Source organism: Mustela erminea, chromosome 5 (genome assembly GCF_009829155.1).
Source record: "Mustela erminea isolate mMusErm1 chromosome 5, mMusErm1.Pri, whole genome shotgun sequence".
Taxonomy (NCBI): Eukaryota; Metazoa; Chordata; class Mammalia; order Carnivora; family Mustelidae; genus Mustela; species Mustela erminea.
In genome coordinates, this window is record NC_045618.1 from 46,340,529 (window position 1) to 46,368,157 (window position 27,629).

The window sequence follows — 27,629 nt, forward strand, 5'->3', positions numbered from 1 at the left end:
GATTCTATTTATAATATGAAAAAGATACACACAAAGATAACCTCAGTTTTAAAAGACTAGGTAGCTACAGAGAAAGGTTATTCAATCTTTTACCCTTACATATACAAGAGCTTAACTTCATAAAAATACACTGCTCTCCCATTCATAATTTCATGTAGATGTTTTATAGAGTATCACTTGGGTATGATAACCAATTCTTTGACGTTAGTTATCCACCCCACTAATGTTTTCAGGTTCTTCATTCTAGGAAGCTGTGATAGAGGTATAGTGGGGAAGCATGAGATGTATACAGTGCTGGTACTAGCAAAAGTTTAGATCCATCCTGCACCCTCCTTCACTTGTCCTGGCACCCTCTCCTACCCCACCCCAGGATTAGCAGTCTATAGGGGAGCTGGAATAGGAAAAATAATAATAGCATTAAGGAGCTAATGGAATAGTAATTTGGCATGCTTTCACCCTAGTAGTCATCTTAACAACAATAAGACAAAGCAAACTTTGTGGCCCTCAGTATGCTAGAAAATGTTTAACATAGCTATCATTATACAATTACAGAATTTTACTCCTTGACTCAAAAAACAAGAATTATAGTATTTCTTAATATTAGACTGCTTCCCCAATAGACTACATCTGGAGATAGACAGCCTATACTGAAAAACATACCTTGTTGTGCTTTTTCTACATTGTAATTGGCATCTTGGAGCAGTTTGGCAATCACAGATTCAATATCTTCACCTACATATCCAGCCTGAGTCAAAGTTGTACAGTCACAGATAGCAAAAGGGACATCAAGGCATTTAGCTAGAGTTTGTGCCAGTAGAGTTTTACCTACAAATGGAAACAGCAACTAAAAGTTTACTAAAAATATGTTGATACACAATCTGTGTACAACAATGTAAAAACTAAATCTAGTATATAATAAAAAATTACTTGTACATCTTTACTATTATTTAGATTTAATGGTATTTTTTTTTAAAAGATTATATTTATTTGACAGAGAGAGAGAGATCACAAGTAGGCAGAGAGGCAGGCAGAGAGAGAGAGGGGAGCAAGCAGGCTCCCCGCGGAGCAGAGAGCCCGATGCAGGGTTCGATCCCAGGACCCTGGGATCATGACCTGAGCTGAAGGCAGAGGCTTCAACCCATTGAGCCATCCAGGCGCCCCAATGGTATGTTATTTTTAATAACTCCCATTATTTTATTTAACTTCCATTAAGACATTAGGGATTGGGGTGCCTGGGTGGCTCTGTCAAGTTGGGCTTCTGATTCTTGATTTTGGCTGGGGTCATGATCTCAGGGTCCTAGGACCTGGATCAAAACCATGTCAGGTGCTACACTCAGTAAGGAGTCTTCCTGAGTACTCTCTTCCTCTCCATCTGTCCCTCCCCTGCTCACATGCACATACGTGCACTCTTCCTAAAATCAATCAATCAATCTTAAAAAAAAAAAAGGTGTTAAGGATCTGCATCAATTCCTCAAATTCAGCTTGAAGCCTACGCAGAAATACTGATAATGTATCCCGAAGATTGGCCTTAGATTTTCTTCTCAAGAGCCAGAATCCCCAATCACAGGACAGAGGTTACAGAATCATTTATACTCTATTTTTTTTAATGAGTAATTTTTTCAGAAAGTTATTTACCTGACCCAGTTGGTCCAAGCAGCAAAATATTACTCTTTTCAAGTTTTATGTCATCATGGGAAGAATCCAACACTTCACCTCCTCGTTTTTCCTGAGGTATTTGTTGATTTACCTGTTGCTGCATTGATGCTCCTAAAGCATTACCATGTGGACTAATTCCGGCGATCTGAAGCAATTCTGAAAGAATGCCAAAGAAATTATTAGAGCTTCATATGATTTTACTTGAAAAAATGTCCAATAGCCCTAAATCTAAGAGTGATCACATATTTACAAAAACTTAAAATATTTTGACATTCTGTCTCACCTAAAAAGAAAGAAAACCTCAAATTATCTAGTAACAAATGTACAACACACAATGATTTTGCAGGGAACCTTAAGCAAAGTAAACAGATTCTTTTCACCCTCCTTATTTATGTAAATCTGTATGAGGAATGCCCTTTCACTTATGGGAAGGCAGTGTAAAGGAAAAAGAATAGTGCTAGGCGTAACAAAGCTTTAGCTTTGGCCTTTGCACTGTATCTAAATAGCTATATGATCTTGGGAAAGTCATATAAACTTTGTTCTGTTTCCAAACCTATAAAATGTCAATAATACCAATCAATTTCAAGCACATGGTTGGAAAGTAGAATAAAATGCAATTGATCTGGAGGCACCTTAAAAAACAAGCAAATGTATATAGAATTTTTTAGTACAAATGAAGTAGGACTACAGGGAAAGGGAAAAACACTGAACACAGTAGAAGAACCAAGACTAAAATGGAGATATAAGAAATCTGGGTTCTAGTCTTTTTCTGTCACTGTGTAGTTGTAGGACCACAGCAATCACTTAACTTTACTGGGACTGCTTCCTTACCTATTAGGTGAAAATATCAAGACATGTGACTTCTAGTCTTCTAGACTTTTTCACATCTAAAAATGATTCTGTGAGTCTACAGAAAAACTAAATATGGTAACACTCGTTGGCTCTATCTGAATTTGTGATTTTATAGGATCTCGATTGGCTCTCTTTACCCTCTTTATTAGAGACACAATGCTTAGCTAGATGGGAATGATACTGCTGATGAACTACCAGTTTATAAAGTGGGTGCCTAAAAACAAACCAGCTTTGTTATCACTCAGCTAAAAGTAAAGAATTCCAAGAGTCTTTTCAATTATCCGTATTTGTAAATCCATACTGCTCTTGGTTCTCAGCATCTGAGGCCCTGTGTTCATATCCCATTTATGTTTTCTGGATTTATTTTTAGTTTGTTTCTAATAAATGGGTTAAGAATATTAGTACTTTCAGGACTCCTGGGCCGCTCAGCCAGTTAAGCATCTGCCTTCTGCTCAGGTCCTGATCCCGCGGTCCTGGGATTGAGTCCTGCATTGGGCTCCCTGCTCAGAGGGGAGCCTGCTTCTCTCCCTGCTCATGCTCTTTCTCTGACAAATAAATGAATAAAATCTTAAAAAAAAAAAAGGAGTATCAGTACTTCCGGGGCACCAGGGTTAACTCAGTTAGTTGAGAGACCAACTCCTGATTTCGGCTCAGGTCATCTCAGGGTCCTGGGATCTACCCCCACCTCAGGTTCTGTGCTCAGCAGGGAGTCTGCTTGAGGATTCTCTCTCCCTCTGCCTCCTCCCCACTGACATACAAGCTCACACTCTCTCTAATAAATCTTTAAAAAAAAAAAAAGTATCAGTACTTCCTAAAGCATTATAATTTAAACAAACCAAAAGACAGATTTTCAGCAGATAAAACTACTATTATGGTCCTATTCCATCTGGCTGGCACTTTCAATTATCTTAGAAAGTAAAGTTATTCTAACTAGCAAAATAGGAATTGGAGGGGCGCCTAGATGGCTCATTCAGTAAAGTGCCTTGGTTTTGGCTCAGGTCATGATCTTGCAGTCGCGAGATCCAGCCACACATGGGGCTCTGCACTCACCAGGGTGTCTGTTTCAGATTTTCTCTCTCTCCCTCCCATTCTCTCTCAAATAAATAAACCTTTTTTTTTTTAAGAAAGAAATTCAATTAACCTTTTAATTTAAATTGTGCTACATTTGAGAGTTAATTATTAGTGAATAATTCACAATGCTGCGCTTCATCCTGATCCACATCAGAAAAACAATGCTATCTCCTACATGAATTTAGTTAGTTGTCCCTAGGTAAATGAAAATTTCTTCTTTTTATTTCAGCAAAATCTAGTTAGAAATTGTAAAAATATAGGATAGGGCTTTGGCCTGAGTGTAGGTTGGCCTAATGGGGAAAAATTATTTAGGTGAATAACTGGAACAAAACTGCAAAAAGCATATTAACTAGAGTGAAGTCACGGAATAAATGTATTTAACTTAAGCAATGATTTAAGTAAAAAACTGGTAAAGATTTTATTTATTTGAGAGAGAGCACACGCTTGCACAAGTTGGGTGAAGGGCAGAAGGCAAGAGAGAAACCGATGACCCTCACCCCACCTCCACTGAGCGGGTAGCCTGATGTGCAGCTTGACCCCAGAAGGCAGATGCTTAACTGACTGAGCCTCCCAGGGAATCCAATTTAATTTAAATTAAAAAAAAAATAATAATAATAAAAGGAATAATTTAGGACTGCCTAGGTGGCTCAGAAGGTTAAGTGCCTGCCTTCCACATAGGTCATGATCCTGGGGTCCTAGGATCAAGCCCCCAGTCAGGCTCCCCGCCCAGCAGGGGGCCTGCTTCTCCATCTTGCTCTGCCATTGCCCCTGCTTGTACTCTGTCAAATAAATAAAAATTTTTGAAAAAAGAAAACAAAGAGGAATAATATAAATAGTACAGGTTTGTCATTCCTTTTTTTTTTTTTTTTAGGATTTTATTTATTTATTTGTCAGAGAGAGGGAGAGAGAGAAAGCACGAGCCTGGGGAAGGGCAGAGGGAGAAGCAGGCTCTGTGCTTAGCAGGGAGTCCAATGGAAGGCCTGATCCCAGGACCCTGGGATCATGACCTGATTGGAAGGCAGACGCTTTACCTACTGAGCCACCCAGGGGGTCCATCATTCCTTTCATTAAAATATACTCCAGAGTAAACTTGAGCTACCTTTCCTGTCCTTTCAGTTAGTCTGTTTTTCTCTCAACGCAGGAGCAGTTCTCTATAATGAGTAAGCAGTGTATGGTTGGTTGCATGAAGCTCACTGACAATGTGGCCCTGGACAAACTACTTCAAATTTCTGCATTTTAGTTTTCCACCTATAAAAAGGGTGTGAAAATAATAGTTTCTGTCTCACAAGTTTTAGGAAGATTAAATCAGTTAAAATACGTAAAATACTTAGAACTGTGCCTGGCAGAGTTTTATAAATGTTATAGAAGAATTTTCTATCAGTATTGCTATTTTTCTAATATTTAAGTATTTGTGTAACATAGCCCAAATGCAAGTCAACTGTTTCATCTGGTGCCCAAATGAAGAAAAACATGTTCCAATGATGGGAGAATCCATCAATCTTACTGAGAGTAATACGTTGATCTCTGACATGTGATTTCTAAAAGAAACTTTAAAGAATATTTTGATTATGTATCATTTTGCCCTAATGCCCTAACTTTAGAACCTAACCCTCCCCAGAACAAGATGAAACTATACATGAAAATAAATTCTATTTAAGCTTTCAAAATATTACTTTCCCAAGTCATTCAATGTATATAATTACAAAATGCTTTTACCTAAGTTCTTTTGGTACTTGTTACCATTTAAGTTACATTAAATCACTACATATATTTCTTTCAAACTACTCACTAAAGATTTTTCTTTACGAATTCATACTAGTTTCACTAGCTATCTGTCCAAATTTACGAATGTAGTGTGTGTGTATATATATATATATACACACACATACATATATTTAAAAAAAATTTTTTTTTTTTAATTTACTTATTTGAAAGACTGAGAAAGAGCACAACCAGGGGGAGCTGCAGAGGGAGAGGGAGCCCAATGTGGGGCTTGATCCCAGGATCATGATGTAAGCCCAAGGCAGATGCTTCACTGACTTGGCTACCCAGGACCCCTTGAATATAGTACTGACAAAACAACTGACTATATTTTTGAATTAGAAAATGTAAATACATGGCCTTAAAGTTTTTTAGATTTAGACTTAGATTTTTTAGATCTTATAATCTTATATATAATCTAATTTTACTGCATTGTATTTAAAGATTTTATTTGAGAGAGACAGACAGCACGAGAGCAAGGTGAAGGGCAGAGGGAGAAACAGACTCCCCACTGAGCAGAGAGCATGATATGGTGCTCGATCCCAGAACTCCATGATCATGACCTGAGCTGAAGGCAGACACTTAACCAACTGAGCCACCTAGGTGCTCCTCTACGATGTATGATATAATCATTATTTCCATACAATTCAAGTGTTACTAGAGACAATGCAATTTTATTACATGTAATAGCTCTTATGCCAGAGTTGATTAACTAGTTACGTTCCCATATATATACAGTATACTTTAAATAATAGATATATAAAATATCTTTCCTCAGGGGAGGGTAGGTGGCTCAGTCCACTAAGTGTCTGACTTGATTTTGGCTCAGGTCATAATCTCAGGGTCAAAAGACTGACCCCCTCATCAGGCTCCGTGCTAGCTGTGGAGCCTGCTTGAGATTCTCTCTCTCTCTCTCTCTCTGCCTCTCCCTAGGTCAGTTGCGCTCTCTAAATTAATTAATTAATTTTAAAAATAATATATCTTGGTTCAAAGGCAAAAGTACCAAATGTATAAGTGAAAGCTGTTTACAGGGGTTTATCCATTATTTGTTCATTATTTTAATTACTGAAACAAAGGCTGTGTGAATCTTTTTATGAACCTTTACCATCTGTGCAGCAACTACATAGCCACCTCCAAAGGAAGGGGTGTAAGACATCAGAATGGCCATAATCCTTAAGGTCAGGTCCTTCTATACCCTCCATCAGACCATCTGATGCTTAGAGGGGCAATCCAGGGTTGGAAACAGTGAATTAAGGCTTATTCATAATTTGCAAGGCTATCCAGGTTTCATAAACACACACACAAATAAAAACTGTTTCTGGTAAAGGAAAGCTAAAAGATAACCTGCATCCCCTAAAATTTCTGGTACATATAAGCAGGCCAACTCTAACTGTATGGGGGAAAAAAAGATAAAATAGCAAGTTACAGATTAAAAAAAAATACTATTCCTGTTAATATGCATGCAGGTCTATATTTATAGAGGAAAAACTGTATGTATTTTATTTCTCTGCACCACACTTTAGAAAAGATGTTTATGTTACAAATATCTGAAGTAACCCAACATACACAAACTACACAAATTAGCTATGAAAAACTGTTACAAAGTTATATATAAAAATATACCACGTATCATAAACATGTTCATATAACATACAATTATCTTTCTTGGTAATACATGAGCAAATAGAGGTCTACCATTGTTACTGCTGACATACTTCATTGAGTTAAAAGGAAGAATTATTCCAGAGGAGGACCTGAGGAGAGGTGACTTACTTGTAAATCTGTACTCATCCTCCCGTCTTCTTATTTCTAACTCTAAGAAACGACAACATGAAAATATGCATTTGTTTAGTTTAGAGGAACAAACAAGGAATATCTCACTTCTTGCCCTCTTTCAAATATACATAAGAATGTGTTCATTGTTTTTGTAGCTTTTCACAGTATGAAAGAATCTATACGTTACATCCTTTCTATATTAAAGAAATCCAAATGTATTAACAATGGATGTCCAATTGCTAACATTCACACTTGTCAAATACTAAGGTGGTATTTTAAAAAGGGTAGTATTTATTTAAGTCTTCAACAAAAGTTTAAATCCCTCATACCATAAACACACCATTTGCCTTCCCAACCTAGAATGGAGTACCATTGATTTGCTGACTGAAGGGACCAGAAAAATTTCATTTTGTTTCATGACTAGACAGTGCTATTTGGATTCCATAAACATGAAGATTCCATGTCTTCCATTATTATGGCTTATACTTTCTATAAATAAAAAACTGATACTACCATAACTATCTTACAGTAAGTTCAACAAGTGAACTGTGAGCTAGTGAGTCACCAAAAATAATCAAAAGATACTATATTTTTATAATATGTAACTATTCAGAATTCCCTCAAATTATAAAATGATGACTTAAAGAATGTAAAATGATAGATTACAGGGGTGTCTGGGTGGCTCAGTCGTTTAAGCATCTGCCTTCAGCTTGGGTCATAATCTCGGGTTCCTAGTATCAAGCCCCACATCTGGCTCCCTGCTCAGTGGGAAGTGTGCTGCTTCCTCTGCCCCTCCTTCCCCCTGCTTGTACTCTCTCCCTCAAATAAATTAAAAAAAAAAAAATTAAAAATAAATAAATAAAATAAAATGATAGATCATAGGCCTAAGTAAGAAATCAGGGCTCCTCACCAATTAAAAATAAACACACCTTAAAAAATTTGCATTTTACTCTATTCATAGTTTTTAAAATTATCATTTTATTAATATAACATATTATTATCTACAGTGAATTGAGATTATAAAATGTATTGGTATATTAGAATCTATTATTAATAAGAATTATGCAAATCTGCCTTATACTCTGCAGCTGGGCCCTAAAAAGCAAAGAATGCGAGATATGTTGTGATCTTATTGTCTATCTTCTATATATCTCTATCTTCACATATCTCTATCATCTATCATCTATCTTCATATATCTCTGACTAAGACACATGATGATTCAGTCATGAGGAATTAGTTGTGGTGAAGTCTACAATTCGAAGATGGTGTCTCAATCTCTACTCTTGTGACTTTCAAACATTTTTCACTGAGAAATACATTTTACTCTGTGACTCAAAACCCATGCACATATGACTGAAAATAAAAGTTTTATGAAAGAATATGTAACTACAAATTAATGTATTCTGCTATTTTCTATTCACCCCTATTAACCTTAAAAAAAAAAAAAAAAAAAAGCTGTTGGCAATCTACCAGAATGATTTCATGATCCACTAATGGAAAGAGGCCTGCACTTTTAAAAAAAATGCTGTACTATACTAAAAGCATTTTAGGACAAAGGCAAGGAGTTGCAAATAAGTATTTCCTCTAAGCACAGTAATCACCATTTTGGTCAGTTATCAAAACACTAACCTCTAGGTGTTAATGACGTCTGCTTCTCAACCTCTGCTTGCTGTCTCAGATTAGCTGGGATATTGTTATATATTCTCTTATAATGATTGTACACAGCGACTGAAAGCACCTTCTTAGCAAATGACTGGCCAACAACATACTTGTCGAGGTAGTTATAAATCTGAAAAATGGTTATTAATTAATTACTATGAGCTATCACACACACACACACATTAAGTTATGCACTGAGCACATTTGTTTACAGTTTTAAATTTGTACAAAGGCTCATCAAAAACAAATGCCAAGGTTATGGCCATAGTGCATGGTATCTATGTAACAATGATTCAGAGTCCCCAAACCTAAGCGGACAAAACACAATTCATTTGTTCTTCAGCTTAGCAAAGTATCACTGTACTCTTCTAATGTTCTGTCAATTTCTATTCTGTACACAATGCCATTAATCCTAATCCTAATTTTTTAAAAAGTTAATTATTAAAGTCACTTAGAATAACTACATATGCCACCATGGGTCTAACAATATCACCATTAGTGTAAAATCATTAAAATAAATCCTTTCTATACCTCTCTCAAACATAGGAATAATATTCTTCACAAAAATAACATATTATAAAACTACCATTTTCAAAAAAGCATTATAAAACTAAAGCCATTACCCGTATGCGTATGGTTGAATATTCACAAACAGTTTTTTCTCAGGCATTAACTTTAAAGCTACTCATTTATCTAAATGGCAATCAAAAAAACTTTACTGTTGGAAACTAAAGCTCTGTCTCATAGTTGGATATTGCTAACAGCCTGGAACTTGGGGTTTACTAAATAGAAATTAACTTAACTTCCAAAAATAGTTAAATTACCTATTTTTGAACTCTGATGTCCAAAGTCTACACAAATCAGTGGAGGATATAAAGGTTAATAGCTATATTTTTCATTACACTATTTATTTCTACATGACAAATTCTTTAGTTGCTGACCGTATGCATTTTATTATAGTTTTTTAAAATCCTGATTCCTCACAAATTATATCCATGAATTATTAAATCTGCCACAGCACATTTGGAGGTAGAGATAAATGCACTGGTGTCTTAATACAGCAGAAAAAAGCTACACTGAGGCAGAGGGTAAGAAATAATCTAAGCAAGCAAGTAGCCAATGGAGCGGGTGATATACTCTGCCATGTTTCATATGGCCAGATCACAATCTGAGACTCTTGGAAGGAGCCCCCACCACAAAAGCCAGAGCACTATACAGGACATCCCTGGCACATAAGTCATGAAAAAATTACTTGCTTCCACTGTTAGACTGAGGCTGCTTTATCATAAAGTACACTAATTTATGGGAGAAATTGCAGGCTGGTATTATTTAGGGGCCCAAACTAAGAAAAATATATCCATAGCTGCTCCATTTTATGGATATAATTTTAGATTAATTTAGTATTAACACTAGTTTAATCATCCAACTATATTTCATTGTTACTGAATGCCATAATCATGACAATGGACTCCATACCTAAATTCAAAGTATCAAAATTCAAGTATCAAAAAGAATTGAACCAGATATAGTCCATATTAAGAGTTTAAGACTTGTTTAGGTACTAGTATTAAGATCCAATATAAATTAGGAGAGGAGAACAATGAAATGTTTTCAAGATAAAGTGCTTAAAGGACTAAGCTAAGACTTATACCTTCTTTGGGGGAGGAGGTGGTTTCTGTTGGAATGCCAATTTTACAGCTTCTGCTGCTGATTCAGGTTCTTTAATTATGCTTTTCTTTGAGTCTGCTTCAGATAGTACAACAAAAAAATGGTGACATTTTTCACACTTCACAAAACGGGTGGATGCTGTAAAAGGAAAGAAAGGTCAGCCAAGGAAAAATAATTTAAATAGTGTTTAACCTAACAGACTCATGGTAAATGAAAGCTATGTACTTGACAAAAAGTAGGCTGTAATTCACTCCACTAGCTACAACAAACAACTTAGTTTATACCTAAGATAGATGATACAAATAGACGAGTTCAGTAAATCATTTTGTTGGTTTTCCACTAGGTTCTTTCATTTTGTGATATACTTTATTAAGAGAAAAGATTGGCTGATGTTCTTTCAACTTCCATTCACTAAATTTAATTTAGAAATAACCACTAGAAAAATATTAATCATTTATTTTACTGAGATACTTGAATGAAGAAAATGTGAAAAGTATCATGAATAAATTCTTCTATTTTTCTAAGATTTTCTTATGAAAAATTTCAAATATACACAGAAGTTAAAAGAGAGAAATCAATTTCAATCCCTAAAAATGTGAGGAAAAAATATATATATACACATATATATGTTCTTCGGGTTCTTTTCAAACCTATCAGCATTTTTAAAAATGACTTGGTAAATATATAAAACTGTTTCATGCCCTCCTTATTTTCATTTTTTTAACAACTCCACTAGTTCCTGTTTCTTTGACCTGAAACCCATTAAGAAACTAACAAAATAACATTCTCACTCATATTGACTTAAAGATAATCATACAGCTTTTGAAAACAACATAGGAACAATTAAAAGTGAGGGCAAAAAATTTTGAAAAATTAAAAAATAAAAGTGAGGGTGAAAGGGTTACCTCAGTATCAATGCATCAGCTACAGAATATCCTGTGTTAAGCCAAAGGTCATTTCCTTTTTTTCTCTCTCCTTCTAAAACATACCTATGGGATACAGGTATATGGACATATATTCTTATATCTTCTCCAAGCTTAACTCTACCAATGTAACCAGGGACCTTGGAAAGCACAGAAGAGACTCTCACACAGATTACTAACAGATACAGAGCAAATGATACACAAGAATTAGTTATATGTTGGTAGGTCTGGGTAATACATTTTTATGTTACCTTTGTGTAATCTAACTAGATAGCTAAAACTGCAAAGAAAAATAATTTTTTAAAACCATGAGAATCTCTGAAGGGGTATGTGCACCCCAATGTTTATAGCAGCAATGTCCACAATAGCCAAAATAAGAGCCCAGATGTCCACTGACAGATGAATGGATAAAGATGTGGTATGTTACACACACACACACACACACAGAATATTATTCAGCCAACAAAAAGAATGAAATCTTGCCATTTGCAATGATGTGAGACAGAACTAGACGGTATTACGCTAAGTGAAATAAGTCAGACAGAGAAAGACAAATATCGTATGATTTTACTTGTATGTAGAATTTAAGAAACAAAACAGATGAACATAGGGAAAGGGAAGGAAAAATAAAAGGAAAACAGAGGGAGGAAAACCATAAGGAGACTCTTAACAATGAATGACCTGAGAGTTGCTGGAGGAGAGGTATGTAGGGGGTATGGGATAACTGGGTGATGGACATTAAGGAGGGTACTTGATGGAATGAGAACTGGGTGTCGTACACAACTGATGAATTACTGATTTCACCCTCTGAAACTAATAATACAGTATATGTTAATTAAATGGAATTTAAATTAAAGAATTAAAAAAATAAAACTATGAGAATCTCTCCTTTGGAAATATTGTAACCACCTACCCATAGATTACCAGAAAAACTATACTGGTAAGTACACCTACCTGTATCTTCACGAAATAATCGAACTTAAAAAAAAAAAAGACAATTCTGTATTTCAAAAATAAATCTATTAAGTCAATCAATTTAATATTTATGTACATATTCTTAAACACAAAGTTAATCAAAATTACATTCTGGATAAATTCTATCAGGAAATTTTATTTTATTTTATTTTATTTATTTATTTACTTGAGAGAGAGAACAAGAGCACAGAGGGAGAGGGAGAAGCAGACTCCCCACTAAGCAGAGAGCCCGACATGCGGCTCCATCCCAGGACCCTGGCTGGGATCCTGACCTGAGCTGAAGGCAGCCACTTAACTGACTAGCAACACCCAGGTGCCCCTAGCAGCAAATTTTTTTTTTTTAAAGATTTTATTTATTTATCGGGGGGCGGGGGGGGAGTGAGCACAGGCAGACAGAGGCAGAGGGAGAAGCAGGCTCCCTGCCAAGCAAGGAGCCCGATGTGGGACTTGATCCCAGGACGCTGGGATCATGACCTGAGCCGAAGGCTGCTTAACCAACTGAGCCACCCAGGCGTCCCCCTAGCAGCAAATTTTAAACTAGAAGAGAGATCATCCATGTTTTCTATGTACTGATCACCTACAAATACTAAAGAAAAAGACCAAGCTATTCCAAGTACCTTGGATTCACACAAACCCCAATACCTTATCATCATTCTCCACCAATGGGAAAGATAGTCAGTGCCTTTACTTTAAAAAGGAAGCATCACTTTACAGCTATTATTAATGGTAAACAAGTCAAGGATTAAAGGGCAGAGAAGCCTCTGATCTAGTTCAGGCTGAATGACAGGAATATCTGGCTTGCAAACACAAGAACAAAATATTTCTCTAAAGAAATTAGGTCAAAGGGAAAGAGACTAAACAGATTGCATCCCTCTTTGCTTACTTTAGAAGGGTTGTTTACATCCTACTCGAATATCACAATATCAATTTTACAATGAAACATGTTCAACATATACCCACATTCAATTTTATTTATCAAAATGCTATTTTGGAAAAAAAAAAGTAATGAGCACTGCAATGTTTATTTTTTACTCCTGAAGACAAGTGGCAAAATCTAATTTTGTTAAATTATCAGGGGATAAATAAACCACTTTCCTTTAAATGATTACTACAAGCATGCTACTGTATTCCTTCATATGCAGAATACTAATCCCAGTAGACACCCTTGTATAGTGTAACAAAAAGACAACCTCAGTAAAAACTTTCTCAGATTTGTTTAAATGAAAGTTCATGACTTTTAACAAGTTTCGGGGTCCAACACGAAATCTCTAAACCAAACAGAAAAGTTTAATTCCTATTGTATAAGACATGTAAGTACAGTAAGCCTTCAAAAAATACTATGTACATAAAGAACAACTAAAGGTTCTACCTTAAATAGAAGTGAGGAAACTATTCATGTTTGACAAGTTACTTAAAAGGCAAAAATACCTAAAGAACAGTATATATGAGTACTTATAATAAAAAATTTCTTAGATATGGGTAAGCCTGGGTAGCTCAGTTGGTTAAGCGTCTGACTCTTGATTTGATCTCAGGGTCGTGAGATGGGAGCCCTAGTCAGGCTCCATGCTGAGGGTGGAGCCTGCTTAAAAGTCTCACTCTCTCCCTTTCCCCACTTGTGCTCTCTCTGCTCTCACTCTCTCTAAAAAGAAAAAATCTTAGATATTATTATTTCAATTTCTGATGATTTTCTATGCATCATATTGCTACCTATAAAAATGGTATTTTATTTCAACAAAGTCAAACAAGAGTAATACCGCAGTAAAAGAACATAAAAATCACTACAAATATACTTGTGAGGTGGAATATATACAGAAAGGTCCATGAGCTAATAGTTTTTACACTTCGGGAAAAAAAACAAATTCAAATTTCAGTGTCTATATGCAAAATTTTAAAGGAACACAGCGAACCTCATTGATTCACATTGTCTCTGACTGCTTCCCATTTTAACAGCACAGGACAACACAGACTACAGGGCCCACAAAGCCTAAAATATTTACTATTTGGTCTTTCATAGTGAAAGTTGGCTGACTCCTGCTATACAGTATTTAAAAGGAAAGAACTACCTACGGAATAAGAAAAAATATTTAAATCAAATCTCTGGATAAAGGTCTAGTACTCAGAATAAGAATTCTTTCTTCTAACTCAACGACAAAAAAAGATAAAAGATCAAAAAGTACATAAAAAGATGTTTATGAGCCAATAACCAAATAAATGTAGATTCAAACAAAAGGAATAACTTGCGCTTCAACAAAACTCTTCAATTTTCAGTGAGTAGACAAAGAAGATCCTCAGCTTTCAAAAGAGACCTATATTATGGGTCAGAAAAATCAAGACAGGGGGGCCATATCTCATTGTTGGGGGCCTATCACTCCCATGCAGTAAAGTTCCAGAGGACAGGATAGTGTCATGTTCATCTGTGTTTATTTTCAGGACCCTATTAGTGGCTGTCTCAACAGATGTTGGCTTACTAAATTATCTCTAAGTATCCCTACTCTTCTTTTTTTCTTCTCCATTCTCTACTCCCACATTCCACCTCCCCAATTAGAATTCCCAAAGGAAACAACCTCAGCCTTGAGTTGATTAAATAACATTAGAGTTTTTCCCACACTTGGTCTCATTGTTTTTGTTTTTGTTTTTTTAAAGATTTTATTTATTCATTTGACACAGAGAGATCACCAGTAGGCAGAGAGGCAGGCAGAGAGAGAGAGAGGAGGAAGCAGGCTCCCCGCGGAGCAGAGAACCCGATGCGGGACTCGATCCCAGGACCCTGAGATCATGACCTGAGCCGAAGGCAGCGGCTTAACCCACTGAGCCACCCAGGCGCCCACTTGGTCTCATTGTTAAACATACATATTCTAGGATACCACTCAACATCTAGAGAATCTCATCTCTAGGGAAAGAGAGAACCTACATGTTTAACAACCACTCTCAATGATTAATACAACCCACCAAATTTTGAAAACACCATGTAAAAGGAAAATAAATTTAATCTCAATAGGAGCCAGTTTAACCCTAGACAATTCTAGCTGCTAAAAATGTATGAGAGAGGGGCTCCTGGATGGTGCAATCGGTTAAGCATCCAGACTCTGTTCTGGCTCAGGATGTGATCTCACGGTCATGAGACTGCCCCGCATCAGGCTCTGTGCTCAGCACAGAATCTGCTTGAGATTCTCTCTCTTTCTCCCTCTGCCCCTCCTGCTTGTGTGCTCTCTCTCTCACTCAAATAAATGCATAAATGTTAGGGGGGGAAAGTATGGGATAGGAACTTCTGAATAGCAAATCACTGCTCTGTGACCTTGGATGAGTTAAACTTGCTAAATCTTAGCTTCTTCACTTATAAAAATGAGGATACTCTCATTTTTTTGTCCTGACAGAAATAAGACTGTGAGAATAAAACTGTACATACTGGCATTTATTAAATATTAGTTTCTCCTTTTTTACTCTAAGGAAAGTTTGCTCTAAGGTTTACTTTAAGGAAAGTTTACTCTAAGGAAAGATTTCAATCTACAAAGACTGAAATCTTTCTCTGGAAGAAAAAAGAGAATGAACTTTTTTTTTTAAGATTTTATTTATTTATTTATTTGAGAGAGTGAGAGCACAAGCAGGAGGAGTGGCAGAGGGAGAAGGTGAGGGAGGATACCTGCTAAGCAGGTAGCTGGGCATGAGGCTCGATCCCAGGACCCTGAGATGACCTGAGCTGAAGGCAAATGCTTAACTGAACCACCCAGGCGCCCCAAAAAAGATAAAACTCTTGATTAAAATCTGTTAATATGACACTGCCACTATGAACTGAACAATTCTCAGACCTCTTAGAGTTCTATTATTTCACACCAAATTTGTTAATAGCAAACGTTATTTGGAAATCATAACATCCTGTTCTTTCATTTTATTTTGCAACCAAATTAGTTTTCATTGAAACTGATTCTTCTCTTTGCTCTCTTGCAAGGCAACACCATGAAGAGAATCTCAAACATTCTACCTATAGAATGGAACTTATTTTTTTTTAATATTTTATTTGTTTATTTGACAGACAGAGATCACAAGCAGGCAGACAGGCAGAAAGAGAGAGGGTAAGGGGAGAAGCAGGGTCCCTGCAGTGCAGAGAGCCCAATGCAGGGCTCGATCCCAGGACCCTGGGATCATGACCTGAGCCGAAGGCAGAGGCTTTAACCCAAGGAGCCACCCAGGCGCCCCTAGAATGGAACTACTTTAAAAGTCTTTCCAAAACTGTAAAACCATGCTGCATATAACAGTATTTTTTTTCATATATTGGCCAATTAATATTAATGATAAATGTGAAACTGTAACTGAAGTCTTAATATTTGGGTTAGAATACAGAGAGTTCTCTCCAGCTAATCATGAGAAACTGAAACTTGTGCCAAACCCCACTATTGACCTTTTCACAGTTCGACTATATGGGAAGGCTGACATGGTAGTACAATGTAATTTACTCCTGAATCCTTACCAGTAACTCTGATCATGTAGGAAATGAGTTATCTGATTCATGAAACAAAAGACATGTAGTAGCATCTTTGTATCCAGAGAGAGGCACTGACACTAACAGCAGAAGTAGGACTGTTGATTTCTTCTTTCTCTTGGTGTCTGAATCATTCATAATTATCATACACTTTCTAGAATTGAGGGCTTGGCTCCTGTGGTTACTCATAGAGGAAAAATACCTTAATGTGTAAATGACTGACCTATCTGACAATATGAGATACTCAATGGGTTATTTCAAGTATAGAGTAATAAACTAAATAAGTAAGTCTTGGTTCTCCTACAGCTTAACATAATACTCACAAAATTCAAAATTTGAAATAAACACACACACACACAAAATAAAGAAGCAAATAGTTTGCTTAAATTATTTCTTATACCGCCATGCAAAGTATTACTAGTCCTGGGATTTTTAGTTATCTGGTGAACATAAGAGAGAATCAGTAATGTTCAGAAAGAACATTACTCTGGCTTATATAACTGATATATTTCTATGCAGTCTATGATTTATAGACAAGGTAGAGAAAAAGAACAGAAGCAATACTTACACACAAAGGTCTCTACATGAGTGCACAAGTCGCCACACTTAGGACACCTCAGCTGGTTTCCACCTTTCCCTGAATTCCCAGAGCTTGATTTTTTACTGCTTCCCTCACTTGCTGATTTCTAATGTTAGCAGGGGAGACAAAGAGAGAATGTCAATATTACTTTCAGAAACCATTTTACATGTAACTTAAATATAAGCAAGATAGGTTGTAATTAATCTTACAATTTTCATAATTTCTAGAATGGAATTATTAGTACAGTTTATATCTCTGCTACCATTGGTATCAAAGATCTATTTACCAGAACAATAAAACCAGTCTAGTAAACACATATATTTATCTGTATTTCTTCTTCAAATAGTATGACCCAGCATGTATAAACAGATTTCTTTCCATGACTCAATAAACACTACGAAAAAAAAAGTTACTACAGGTCAAGTACATTTCAGTGAAATCGAATTGGGAGTTATTATCATGATAAGTAGTGACTCCTAACTTCCTTGAATCTAACTTTACTCATCTCTAAAATGGGGATAATTTTACATACTTTAAAGAATCACTGTTAGGATTAAGTGTAGATAGGAAAGCACCTAGCATTTTGTCTTGCATATAACATTAACTCGAATGTTAGTGAAATTCTCATAATAAAACTGATAATAATTCACTGACCCAATACAATCACCTATCACCTACTTGCTAACTACAGAGTAATCCAACATTGAGATAGATACCAAAATTTTTAGGCAGAGAATGAAGTGGGGTTTATACTACCATGAATTGTTTAGAGTTGTGTGAAAGCAGGAAAGGATGGCTATTCCTAATTTACTCCTACAGAGCGCTGACTGCAAAGATTACTTAATGTAGCTTCTTTATTACTTTGGAGTGTTGGGAATTTTACCTACTGCTAAGTGCAATGCTTATAAAACTTTTATGGTTGAAACTAAAACACAAAATATAATTACATAAAATTCTTCATATCATTTTATATATTTCATATTTCCTACAGAAAACATAAAAACTGACAGAACAGAGAATACTATTATTACATTCAATTGCTTGAAGGGAAGAACTCAAATATGTATATAGACATCAACATTTAAATACCTTATTTCCATCTCCAGAGCCATCTTTACTTATCCCATCTTTTGATGCAAAGTATGCTGGTGTTTCTGTAAAGGTTCTAAAGGGAGCTCTTCGTAGAATCTGAGTTTCAAAGGTCCCAAGCCTTCCTAAAACGGGTATATGAATGCGACCACAAGTGATACCTGGAAATACAATGAAATTTATTAGTCTACACATCAAATATTAATATGACTTCAATAAATTCCCTGAAAACAAATGTTCCTTAAGTATAAAGAAGGTTGAAAAAGCTTTAGTTTTCACAGCAGTAGTAACAAAATGGTAGAGAAAATAGTAACACCATCAAAGGCAAAGCCCCCGTAAAAATAGGCCAGACATGGGGCGCCTGGGTGGCTCAGTGGGTTAAATCCTCTGCCTTAGGCTCGGGTAGTGATCCCAGGTCCTGGGATTGAGCCAAGTCGGGCTTTCTGCTCAGCAGGGAGCCTGCTTCCTCCCTCCCTTTCTGCCTGCCTCTCTGCCTGTTTGTGATTTCTGTCTGTCAAATAAATAAATAAAATCTTTAAAAAAAAAAAAAAATAGGCCAGACCTGGGCCTACAGATTCCAGGTAAATAAAGATGTTTCAGTTTGGGCCTGTTGTTTGGAAATGAGGAAAGACCACCCAGGTTCTAACAATGAGTGGCTCTTTGAAAGTATGTGAGATAAGCAGCTCAACATCGTCTCACCTGCAGGGGAAAAAGGCCATTTATACCATATATTCTTATTCTTACAGTATTTCTACCAATGAAAGTAAGCAACTGACATAAACTCTTAGCTGTTTCTGACTACTGGGGGTAATATATGCAACAATGAAAAGAAACTTCAAATGTTCTTTAAAAGGTTATGGACTGTTGATTAAACTATTTAAATGAAATGTTTCAATCCTATAAAAAAAAAAACTCAATTCAGTGAATATTGTACAACCACTATACTTACAACTTTTTTTTTTTTTGAAGATTTTGTTTATTTGACAGAAAGAGATCAGAAGTAGGCAGAGAAAGGGGGAAAGCAGGCTCCCCACTCAGCAGAGAGCCCGATACAGGGCTCCATCCCAGGACCCTGGGAGAATGACTTGACGCTGGGACCATGACCTGAGCTGGAGGCAGAGGCTTTAACCTACTGAGCCATCAGGTGCCCCTACTTTCAACTTTTTAACCTTTTACCATATTGGAAGTTAAACTTATTAAAAAGGTAAAGGTTAATCACTGACTTCTATGGCAAACTTTTTATGTAAAGGACCAGGATAATAAGTATTTCCAGCTTTCTGGGCCTTGTAGTCTCAGTTCTAACTACTCCGTAACATGAAAACAAACAATACATAAACAAATGGGTGTTGCCAGCTTTGGTCCATGGAATCAGTTGGCTGATCCCTGGTTTTTCTCATATTAATACAAAATAAATTCCTAAATAAATCAGACAGTGGCAGAAGAGTCACACTGCATATTCTTTTTTTTTTCTTTTTTTTTTTAAGATTTTTATTTATTTATTTGACAGAGAGAGATCACAGTAGACAGAGAGGCAGGCAGAGAGAGAGAGGGAAGCAGGCTCCCTGCTGAGCAGAGAGCCCGATGCGGGACTCGATGCCAGGACCCTGAGATCATGACCTGAGCCCAAGGCAGCGGCTTAATCCACTGAGCCACCCAGGCGCCCCCACACTGCATATTCTAAGGCAGCATTTCCCAAGCATGTTCCCCACACAAGAATATCAAATGGTCTTAGGTTAAACAAAATTCCACAGGTTTCAGTACTGAGTACTGTAGGACTACTCACAACCCTGCATAAGCTAATATACATTAATGAATCTTAATGAATAGCCAAAGAAGAAAGTTTCCTAGCAGTATCAGAGCACGGTTAGCGGTTAGCAGGTAGTAACAAAAAGGGGGCAAGGTTTTAAAGTTGATAGTTAAATAAATTTAAAAAACTAATTTTATCTCCCTCATTTTACTCCCTGCAAAATTCTCAACTCCGGCTTTAAATTTTTATTTCTATACCTGTTAGGTCTTTTAAGAGATTATGCACAGATGTACACATTGTATCCAAACACAAAAACTGGTTTAAAATTATGTCCTCTAAGAGGCAGCTGGGTGGCTCAGTTAGTTAAACATCTGACTCTCTACGTCAGCTCAGGTCAGTGTCTCAGGGTTGTGAGATTGAGCCCTGCACTAGGCCCTGTGCTGGGCATGGAGTGTAAGTTAAGATTCGGTCTCTCTCTCTTCTACCCCTCCCCACTCCCTCTCCCTCTTAAAAAAAAAAAAAAAAAAGAAATGAACAAAATAAATAGTGTCCTGCAAACTATTCAAAAGCAACTGCTTAGTTATATAACTGACTGATTTTTATTAACTCCAGTTTTCCAACACATTTGTGTACACTGTTAGAACTAGGTTTTGTTTTGTTTTTTAAGATTTTATTTATTTATTTGACACAGAGAGAGAGAGATCACAAGTAGGCAGTGAGGAAGGCAGAGAGAGAAGGGGAAGCAGGCTCCCCGCTGAGCAGAGAGTCCGATGTGGGGCTCCATCCCAGGACCCTGAGATCATGACCTGGGTCGACGGCAGAGGCTTAACCCACTGAGCCACCCAGACACCCTAGAACGAGGTTTTTTTGTTTTTTTTAAGCCATTTATTGCCCTAGCACATCTCTAATCCCAAAAAACACAAAAGTAAAAACATCAAACTTATCAGGAAAGATATAAATAAATAGTCTCATCTCTATATAAATTCACAAGCAGCACTAAAAAAGGATTAAGGTTTATGACATACTAGTCCTTAATTCACAGGCTGGAAAATTTTTCTTAACACTATTAAACTTGAAATTAATATTAAAAAAATAAACTACATTTGATGTTTTCTTAAGTGATGTTTTCAAAAAACATTTCAAATTTTCTCAAGTGTAACATTTCCTTTTTTTTTTTTTTTGCAGTAAATGATAGCCATTACTCTCATTAGAATGAGATTTAAGGTAGTTCATGAATTTTAAGCTACACGTTAATGTTTTTCCAAGGACATAATATGGTTTAAAGACTGTCAATCTAAAAAGCAAATCTAGAAACAGTAATGGGGGAAAGAACAGATGAAATCAAGAATACAGAAAGTTAATGGACACTAAGGCTGGGTGATGGGTATTTAGGTCTCCCTTGTTCTATTTTATGTGTGTTTGAAAACATCCATAAATTATGGAATACTACTCAGCCATCAAAAAAATGAAATCCTGGGGCACCTGGGTGGCTCAGTGGGTTAAGCCGCTGCCTTCGGCTCAGGTCATGATCTCAGGGTCCTGGGATCGAGTCCCGCATTGGGCTCTCTGCTCGGCAGGGAGCCTGCTTCCTCCTCTCTCTCTCTCTGCCTGCCTCTCTGCCTACTTGTGATCTCTCTCTGTCAAATAAATAAATAAAATCTTTAAAAAAAAAAAATGAAATCCTGCCATTTGCAACAACATGGGTAGAACTAGAGGATATTATGCAAATTGAAATAAGTCAATCAGAGAAACACAATTATCACATGACCTCACTCATGTGTGGAATTTAAGAAACAAAAAAAAGGGTCATAGGGGAAGGGAGGAAAAAATAAAACAAGACAAAACCGGAGAGAGAGACCAACTCTAAGAAATTCTTAATCATAGGAAACAAACTGAATGGGGCACCCAGGTGGCTCAGTTCATTAAGCATCTGCCTTCGGATCAGGTCATGATCCCAGGAGCCCAACATCAGGCTCTCTGCTCAGTGGGAAGCCTGTTTTTCCCTCTCCCACTCCCCCTGCTTGTATTCCCTCTGTTGATTTCTGTCAAATAAATAAATAAAATATAAAAAATTTTTAAAAAGGAGACAAACTGAAGGTTGCTGGAAGGGAGGGAGGTAGGAAGATGAGGTAACTGGGTGATAAACATTTAGGACACAATGTAATGAGCATTGGGTATTACATAAGAGTGTTGAAACAATGACCTCTACCTCTGAAACCAATAGATTATATGTTAATTAATGGAATTCAAATTTTTAAAAAATGGAAAAAAGAAAATATCCATCAATCAGTATGAATGGCAGAATAGAATAATTTATTATAATCTACGTAACAAATGTAACTTTTTATTGAAACTTTACAATGTATTCACAAAGAAAACTACAATTACAACAAGCTTTACATAAGACTATTTGCACTTATATGTTTTAGAATAAAACTTAACCCTGGTATGCCTAGATGGCTCAGTCCCATAAGCGTCTGCCTTTGGCTTCGGTCATGATCCCAGCGGCCCAGGATGGAGTCGCAAACCGGGCTCCTTGCTTAGCAGGGAGCCTGCTTCTCCCTCTGCCTGCTGCTTCCCCCTGCTTGTGTGCACACGCTCTCTCTGACAAATAAATAAAATCTTAATAAATAAAACTTAATCTTGAAGTATCACAGTGTATTATATCCCATTTACAATAAAATATATCTTTCAAAACACTGTTTATCAATTTACAATATCTAATGTTATTAGAAAATAAGCTGAAAGGAAATTATCTTCAGGAATTTAAGAGAAATAAAAATTATGAACATGAGCCTTTTAAAGTCTACTTATTCTGAATAGAAAAAAAAAAAAATCAGTGCTCTTTCCCCCTCTCCCTGCTCATGTTCTCTGTCTCACTCATTCTTTTAAATAGACAAAAATCTTTAAAAAAAAAAATTTCTTTGCTAGCCCTGATGCAGTTTCAACGTTCTGTAATCTATGGGCTGTACCAAGAAGATGCCATAAATACTACACCAATGCTTCTCAAACTTGAGCATGCACCAAAATTACCTGAAGAGCTTGTTAAAATAAAACAGACTGCAAAAACAAAAAACAAAAAACAAACAAACAAAACAAACAAACAAACAGAAAAACAGACTGCAAGAAATATTCCCTGGTTCTGACTCAGAAGGGCTGAAGTTGGACCAAAGAATTTATTTCTAACAAATTGCCAGGTTATACTAATGATGATGGTCTGGGCACTACATTTTTTTTTTTTTTAAGATGTATTTATTTTAGGGGTGCCTGGGTGTCTCAGTCATTGGGCGTCTGCCTTAAGCCTGGGTCGTGATCCCGGAGTCCTGGGATTGAGCCCCGAATTGGGCTCCCTACTCCTGTTTCTCCCTCCCCTGCTTGTGCTCCCTCGCTGTCTCTCTTTGTCAAATAAATAAATAAAAATCTTTAAAAAAAAAAAAAAGATTTATTTATTTTAGAAAGAGAAAGCATGGTGCACGCAAGCAGGGGGAGGGGCAGAGGGAGAGGCAGAGAAAGAATCTCAAGCAGACTCCCCAGTGAGCACGGAACCCCACAAGGGGATCAATCCAAACCCTGAGATCACGACCTGAGCCAAAACACAAGAGTCAGACACTCAACCAACTGAATCACCCAAGCAACCTTGGGAACCACAATCAATCAATCAATCCATCTATCTATCTGACAGAGGGAGAGCACGCATGCACAAGCAGGGGGAGCGGCAGGCAGGGGGAGAAGCAGGGTCCCCGCCAAACAAGGAGCCCGACACTGGGCTTGATCCCAGACTGCACGATCATGACCTGAGCCAAAGGCAGACACCCAACCGTCTAAGCCACCTAGGCATCCCAGGGAACTACACCTTTTAAGCCACCATACTGAACAGTTTAAATGATTACTTACTCATCGAGGTTATACAATCTTCACAGAAATCACTGTAGTCATTAGAAGTCTGAAACATTTTTTGTGCCATGAACTCCTTTGGGAGTCTGGTAAAGTGTATTTATGGACCCCTTCTCAAAATAATGTTTTTAAATGTACAGAATAAAATACATAACAAAGGAAACCAATTTGAAGTAGTTATCAAAATATTTTTAAAATCTGCTTTTTGCCAACATCATACTCAATGGTGAAAAACTAAGAGCTTTTCCCCTAAGGTGATGTCCACTCTTACCACTTTTATTCAACACAGTATTGGAAGTCCTAGCTGTAGCAATTTGACAACATAAATAAAATGCATCCAAACTGGTAAAAAAGTAAAACTCTATCTGCAGAAGACCTGATACTAAATATATAGAACTCTGAAGACTGCACCAAAAAGCTAGAACAGATAAATGAATTCAGTAAAGTCACAGGATACTAAATCAATGTACAGAAATCTGCTGTAGCCCTCCCTGTATGCTAAAAAACGAAGCAGCAGGAGTGCCTGCGTGGTTCAGTTGGTTAAATGTCTGCCTTCAGTTTGAGTCATGATCCTGGGTCCTGGGATGGGGCCCTTCACCAGGTTCCCAGCTTATCAAGGAGCCTGCTTCTTCCTCTCCTGCTCCCCCTGCTTGTGCTACCCCCTGCCACCAACAAAATAAGCAAATAAGGGACGCCTGGGTGGCTCAGTTGGTTAAGCAGCTGCCTTCAGCTCAGGTCATGATCTCAGGGTCCTGGATCGAGTCCCACATCGGGCTCCTTGCTCGGCAGGGAGCCTGCTTCTCCCTCTGCCTCTGCCTGCCTCTCTGTCTGCCTGTGCTCGCTCGCGCTCTCTCCCTCTGTCTCTGAAAAATAAATAAAATCTTTAAAAAAAAAAAAAAAAAAATAATAAGCAAATAAAATCTTTGGGGGGAAAAAAAAAGCAGCAGAGAGTTTAATTAAAAAAAAAAATCCCATTTACAATTGCACCAAAAACAATGAAATATCTAGGAATAAACTTAACCAAAGAGCTGAAAAGACCTATACTCTGAAAACTAAAAAACACTCATGGGTTGGAAGAATACTATTAAAACGTCCATACTACCCCAAAGCAATCTACAGATTTAACGCAATCCCTATCAAAATATCAACAACATTTTTCAAAGAACTAAAACAAACAGTCCTAAAATTTTGTGGAACCACAAAAGACCCCAAATACCAAAGAAATCTTTAAAAAGAAAAAGAAAACTGGAGGTATCACAATTCCAAACTTTAAGTTATACTACAAAGTTGCAATAATTAAAACAGTATGGTACTGACATAAAAAGAAATACTTAGATCAATATGGAAAACCCAGAAATAAACCCAAATTATATGGTCAATTAATCTTCAATAAAGCAGGAATGGACACAAAATGGGAAAAAGACAGTCAACAAATGGTATTGGGAAAACTGAACAGCAACACTTCAGAGAATGAAACTGGGCCACTTTCTTTCACCATACACAAAAGTAAATTCAAAATGGATTAAGCACTTAAATGTGAGACCTGAAACCATAAAAATCCTTGAAGAGCACAAGCAATAATTTCTCTGACATCAGCCATAGCAACATTTCTCATGTCTCCTGAGGCAAGGGAAATAAAAGCAAAAATAAACTATTGGGACTGCATCAAAATAAAAGTTTCTGCACAGTGAAGGAAATAATCAACAAAACTAAAAGGCAACCTGATGAATGGGAGAAGATTTTCATTCCCAAATCACATACTGATAAAGGGTTCATATCTAAAATATATAAAGAACAGATACAACTCAAGACTAAAAATAAATAATCCAATTTAAAAATGGGCAGAACAGGAGTGCCTGGGTAGCTCAGTGGGTTAAAGCCTCTGCCTTCGGTTCAGGTCATGATTCCAGGGTCCTGGGATGGAGCTCTGCATTGGGCTCTCTGATCAGCGGGGAGCCTGCTTTAGTGGGGAGGCTGCTTCCCCTTTTCTCTGCCTACTTGTGATCTCTGTCAAATAAATGAATAATTTAAAAAATGGGCAAAACACATGAACAGACATTTCTCCAAAGACGACATCCAGATGGCCAATACACACACAAAAAGATGCTCCATATAAGTCATCATCAGGGAAATTAAATCAAAACTACGATGAGATCACTTCACACCTGTCAAATGTCTAAAATCAAAAACCCAAGAAAACTACAGGCGTTAGCAAGGATTTGGAGAAAAAGGAACCCTCTACGCTGCTGGTGGAAATACAAACCGGTACAGCCACTGTGGAAAACAGTATGCAGTTCCCTCAAAAAATTAAAAATAGCACTACCCTATGATCCAGTACCCACTACTACTGGGTGTTTACCAAAAAAATGCAAGGACACTAATTCAAATGGATATATGCACCTCTAGTTTTATTGTAGCACTATTTACAATAACCAAACTACGAAAGCAGCCCAAGTGTCCAACAATAGATGAATGGATAAAGAGGTTGACCTGAGCCAAAGGCTCATGCATAACAGACTGTGCCACCCAGGTGCCCCCTTAACAGCTTTTTAAATAACTACCATGATCTCAAAGTAGTGTAAAGTATACACAACAGTACCTTGAGATACGCACAACTGTAATGCGGTAAGAAAATATCTGTGATTTTGATTGGTGACAAATTCACAGATACTGCAAATACTACTGTGGGTTGTTGCCTCCATTCAAAATTGAAGGAAATACTACATTTTAGTTAGTGATTAGTGAAAATAAAATTAACAACTTATGAATTCTATCCCTCTGGACACACTGGAGGCCTGTGGACCCCAGGAGAAAAACCCCTATAATAAAAGGGAGGTGGGACGCCTGGGTGGCTCAGTTGGTTGGACAACTGCCTTCAGCTCAGGTCATGATCCCGGAGTCCCAGGATCGAGTCCTGAATCGGGCTCCCAGCTCCATGGGGAGTCTGCTTCTCCCTCTGACCTTCTCCTCGCTCATGCTCTCTCTCACTGTCTCTCTCTCAAATAAATAAATAAAATCTTTAAAAAAAAAAAAAAGGGAAGTACTTCTGTAAAGTATATTTCGAAAGAATAGTTGGCAGCAACAAGAGAAGATGGTTAAAAGCTAAACCATTTACAAAACTTTTGTCATACAAATAAAACGTTCTGAGTTTTAGAGCAGCTGTTTTTATTTTTTATTTTTTTTAAAGATTTTACTTATTTATTTGACAGACACAGATCACAAGAAGGCAGAGAGGCAGGCAGAGAGAGAAAGAGAAAGAAAGAGGGAAGCAGGCTCCCTGCTGAGATGTAAGGCTTGATCCCAGGACCCTGGGGATCATGACCTGAGCTGAAGGCAGAAGCTTTAACCCACTGAGTCACCCAGGCACCCCGAGTAGCCGTTTTTAAAAAGAAATACTAGAATAAGGTACTTTGATTTTAGGGCTATTAAGAACTAGGAGAGTAATTTATTCAACTTTTAAGTATCTGAATTCCTATATTCAACCTTAAACTAAGCATTCT

The 27,629-nt window shown here is 37.0% G+C and overlaps 1 protein-coding gene across 3 annotated transcripts in view; it reads right to left on the minus strand.

Moving 5' to 3' along the window:
- The window catches only part of CLPX (caseinolytic mitochondrial matrix peptidase chaperone subunit X), a 43,780-nt gene that overhangs the window by 11,562 nt on the left and 4,589 nt on the right, over positions 1–27,629 (minus strand). For 2 of the 3 annotated variants that reach the window (XM_032342878.1, XM_032342881.1), the window contains exons 2-8: positions 18,489–18,649; positions 17,388–17,505; positions 10,428–10,582; positions 8,747–8,906; positions 7,114–7,155; positions 1,636–1,812; positions 661–825 (exon numbers count right to left, since the gene is read on the minus strand). In XM_032342878.1, the coding sequence (XP_032198769.1) occupies positions 661–825; positions 1,636–1,812; positions 7,114–7,155; positions 8,747–8,906; positions 10,428–10,582; positions 17,388–17,505; positions 18,489–18,649 (978 nt within the window). The remainder of the gene's footprint in view (positions 1–660; positions 826–1,635; positions 1,813–7,113; positions 7,156–8,746; positions 8,907–10,427; positions 10,583–17,387; positions 17,506–18,488; positions 18,650–27,629) is intronic. The other variant, XM_032342879.1, reaches the window with a different exon arrangement.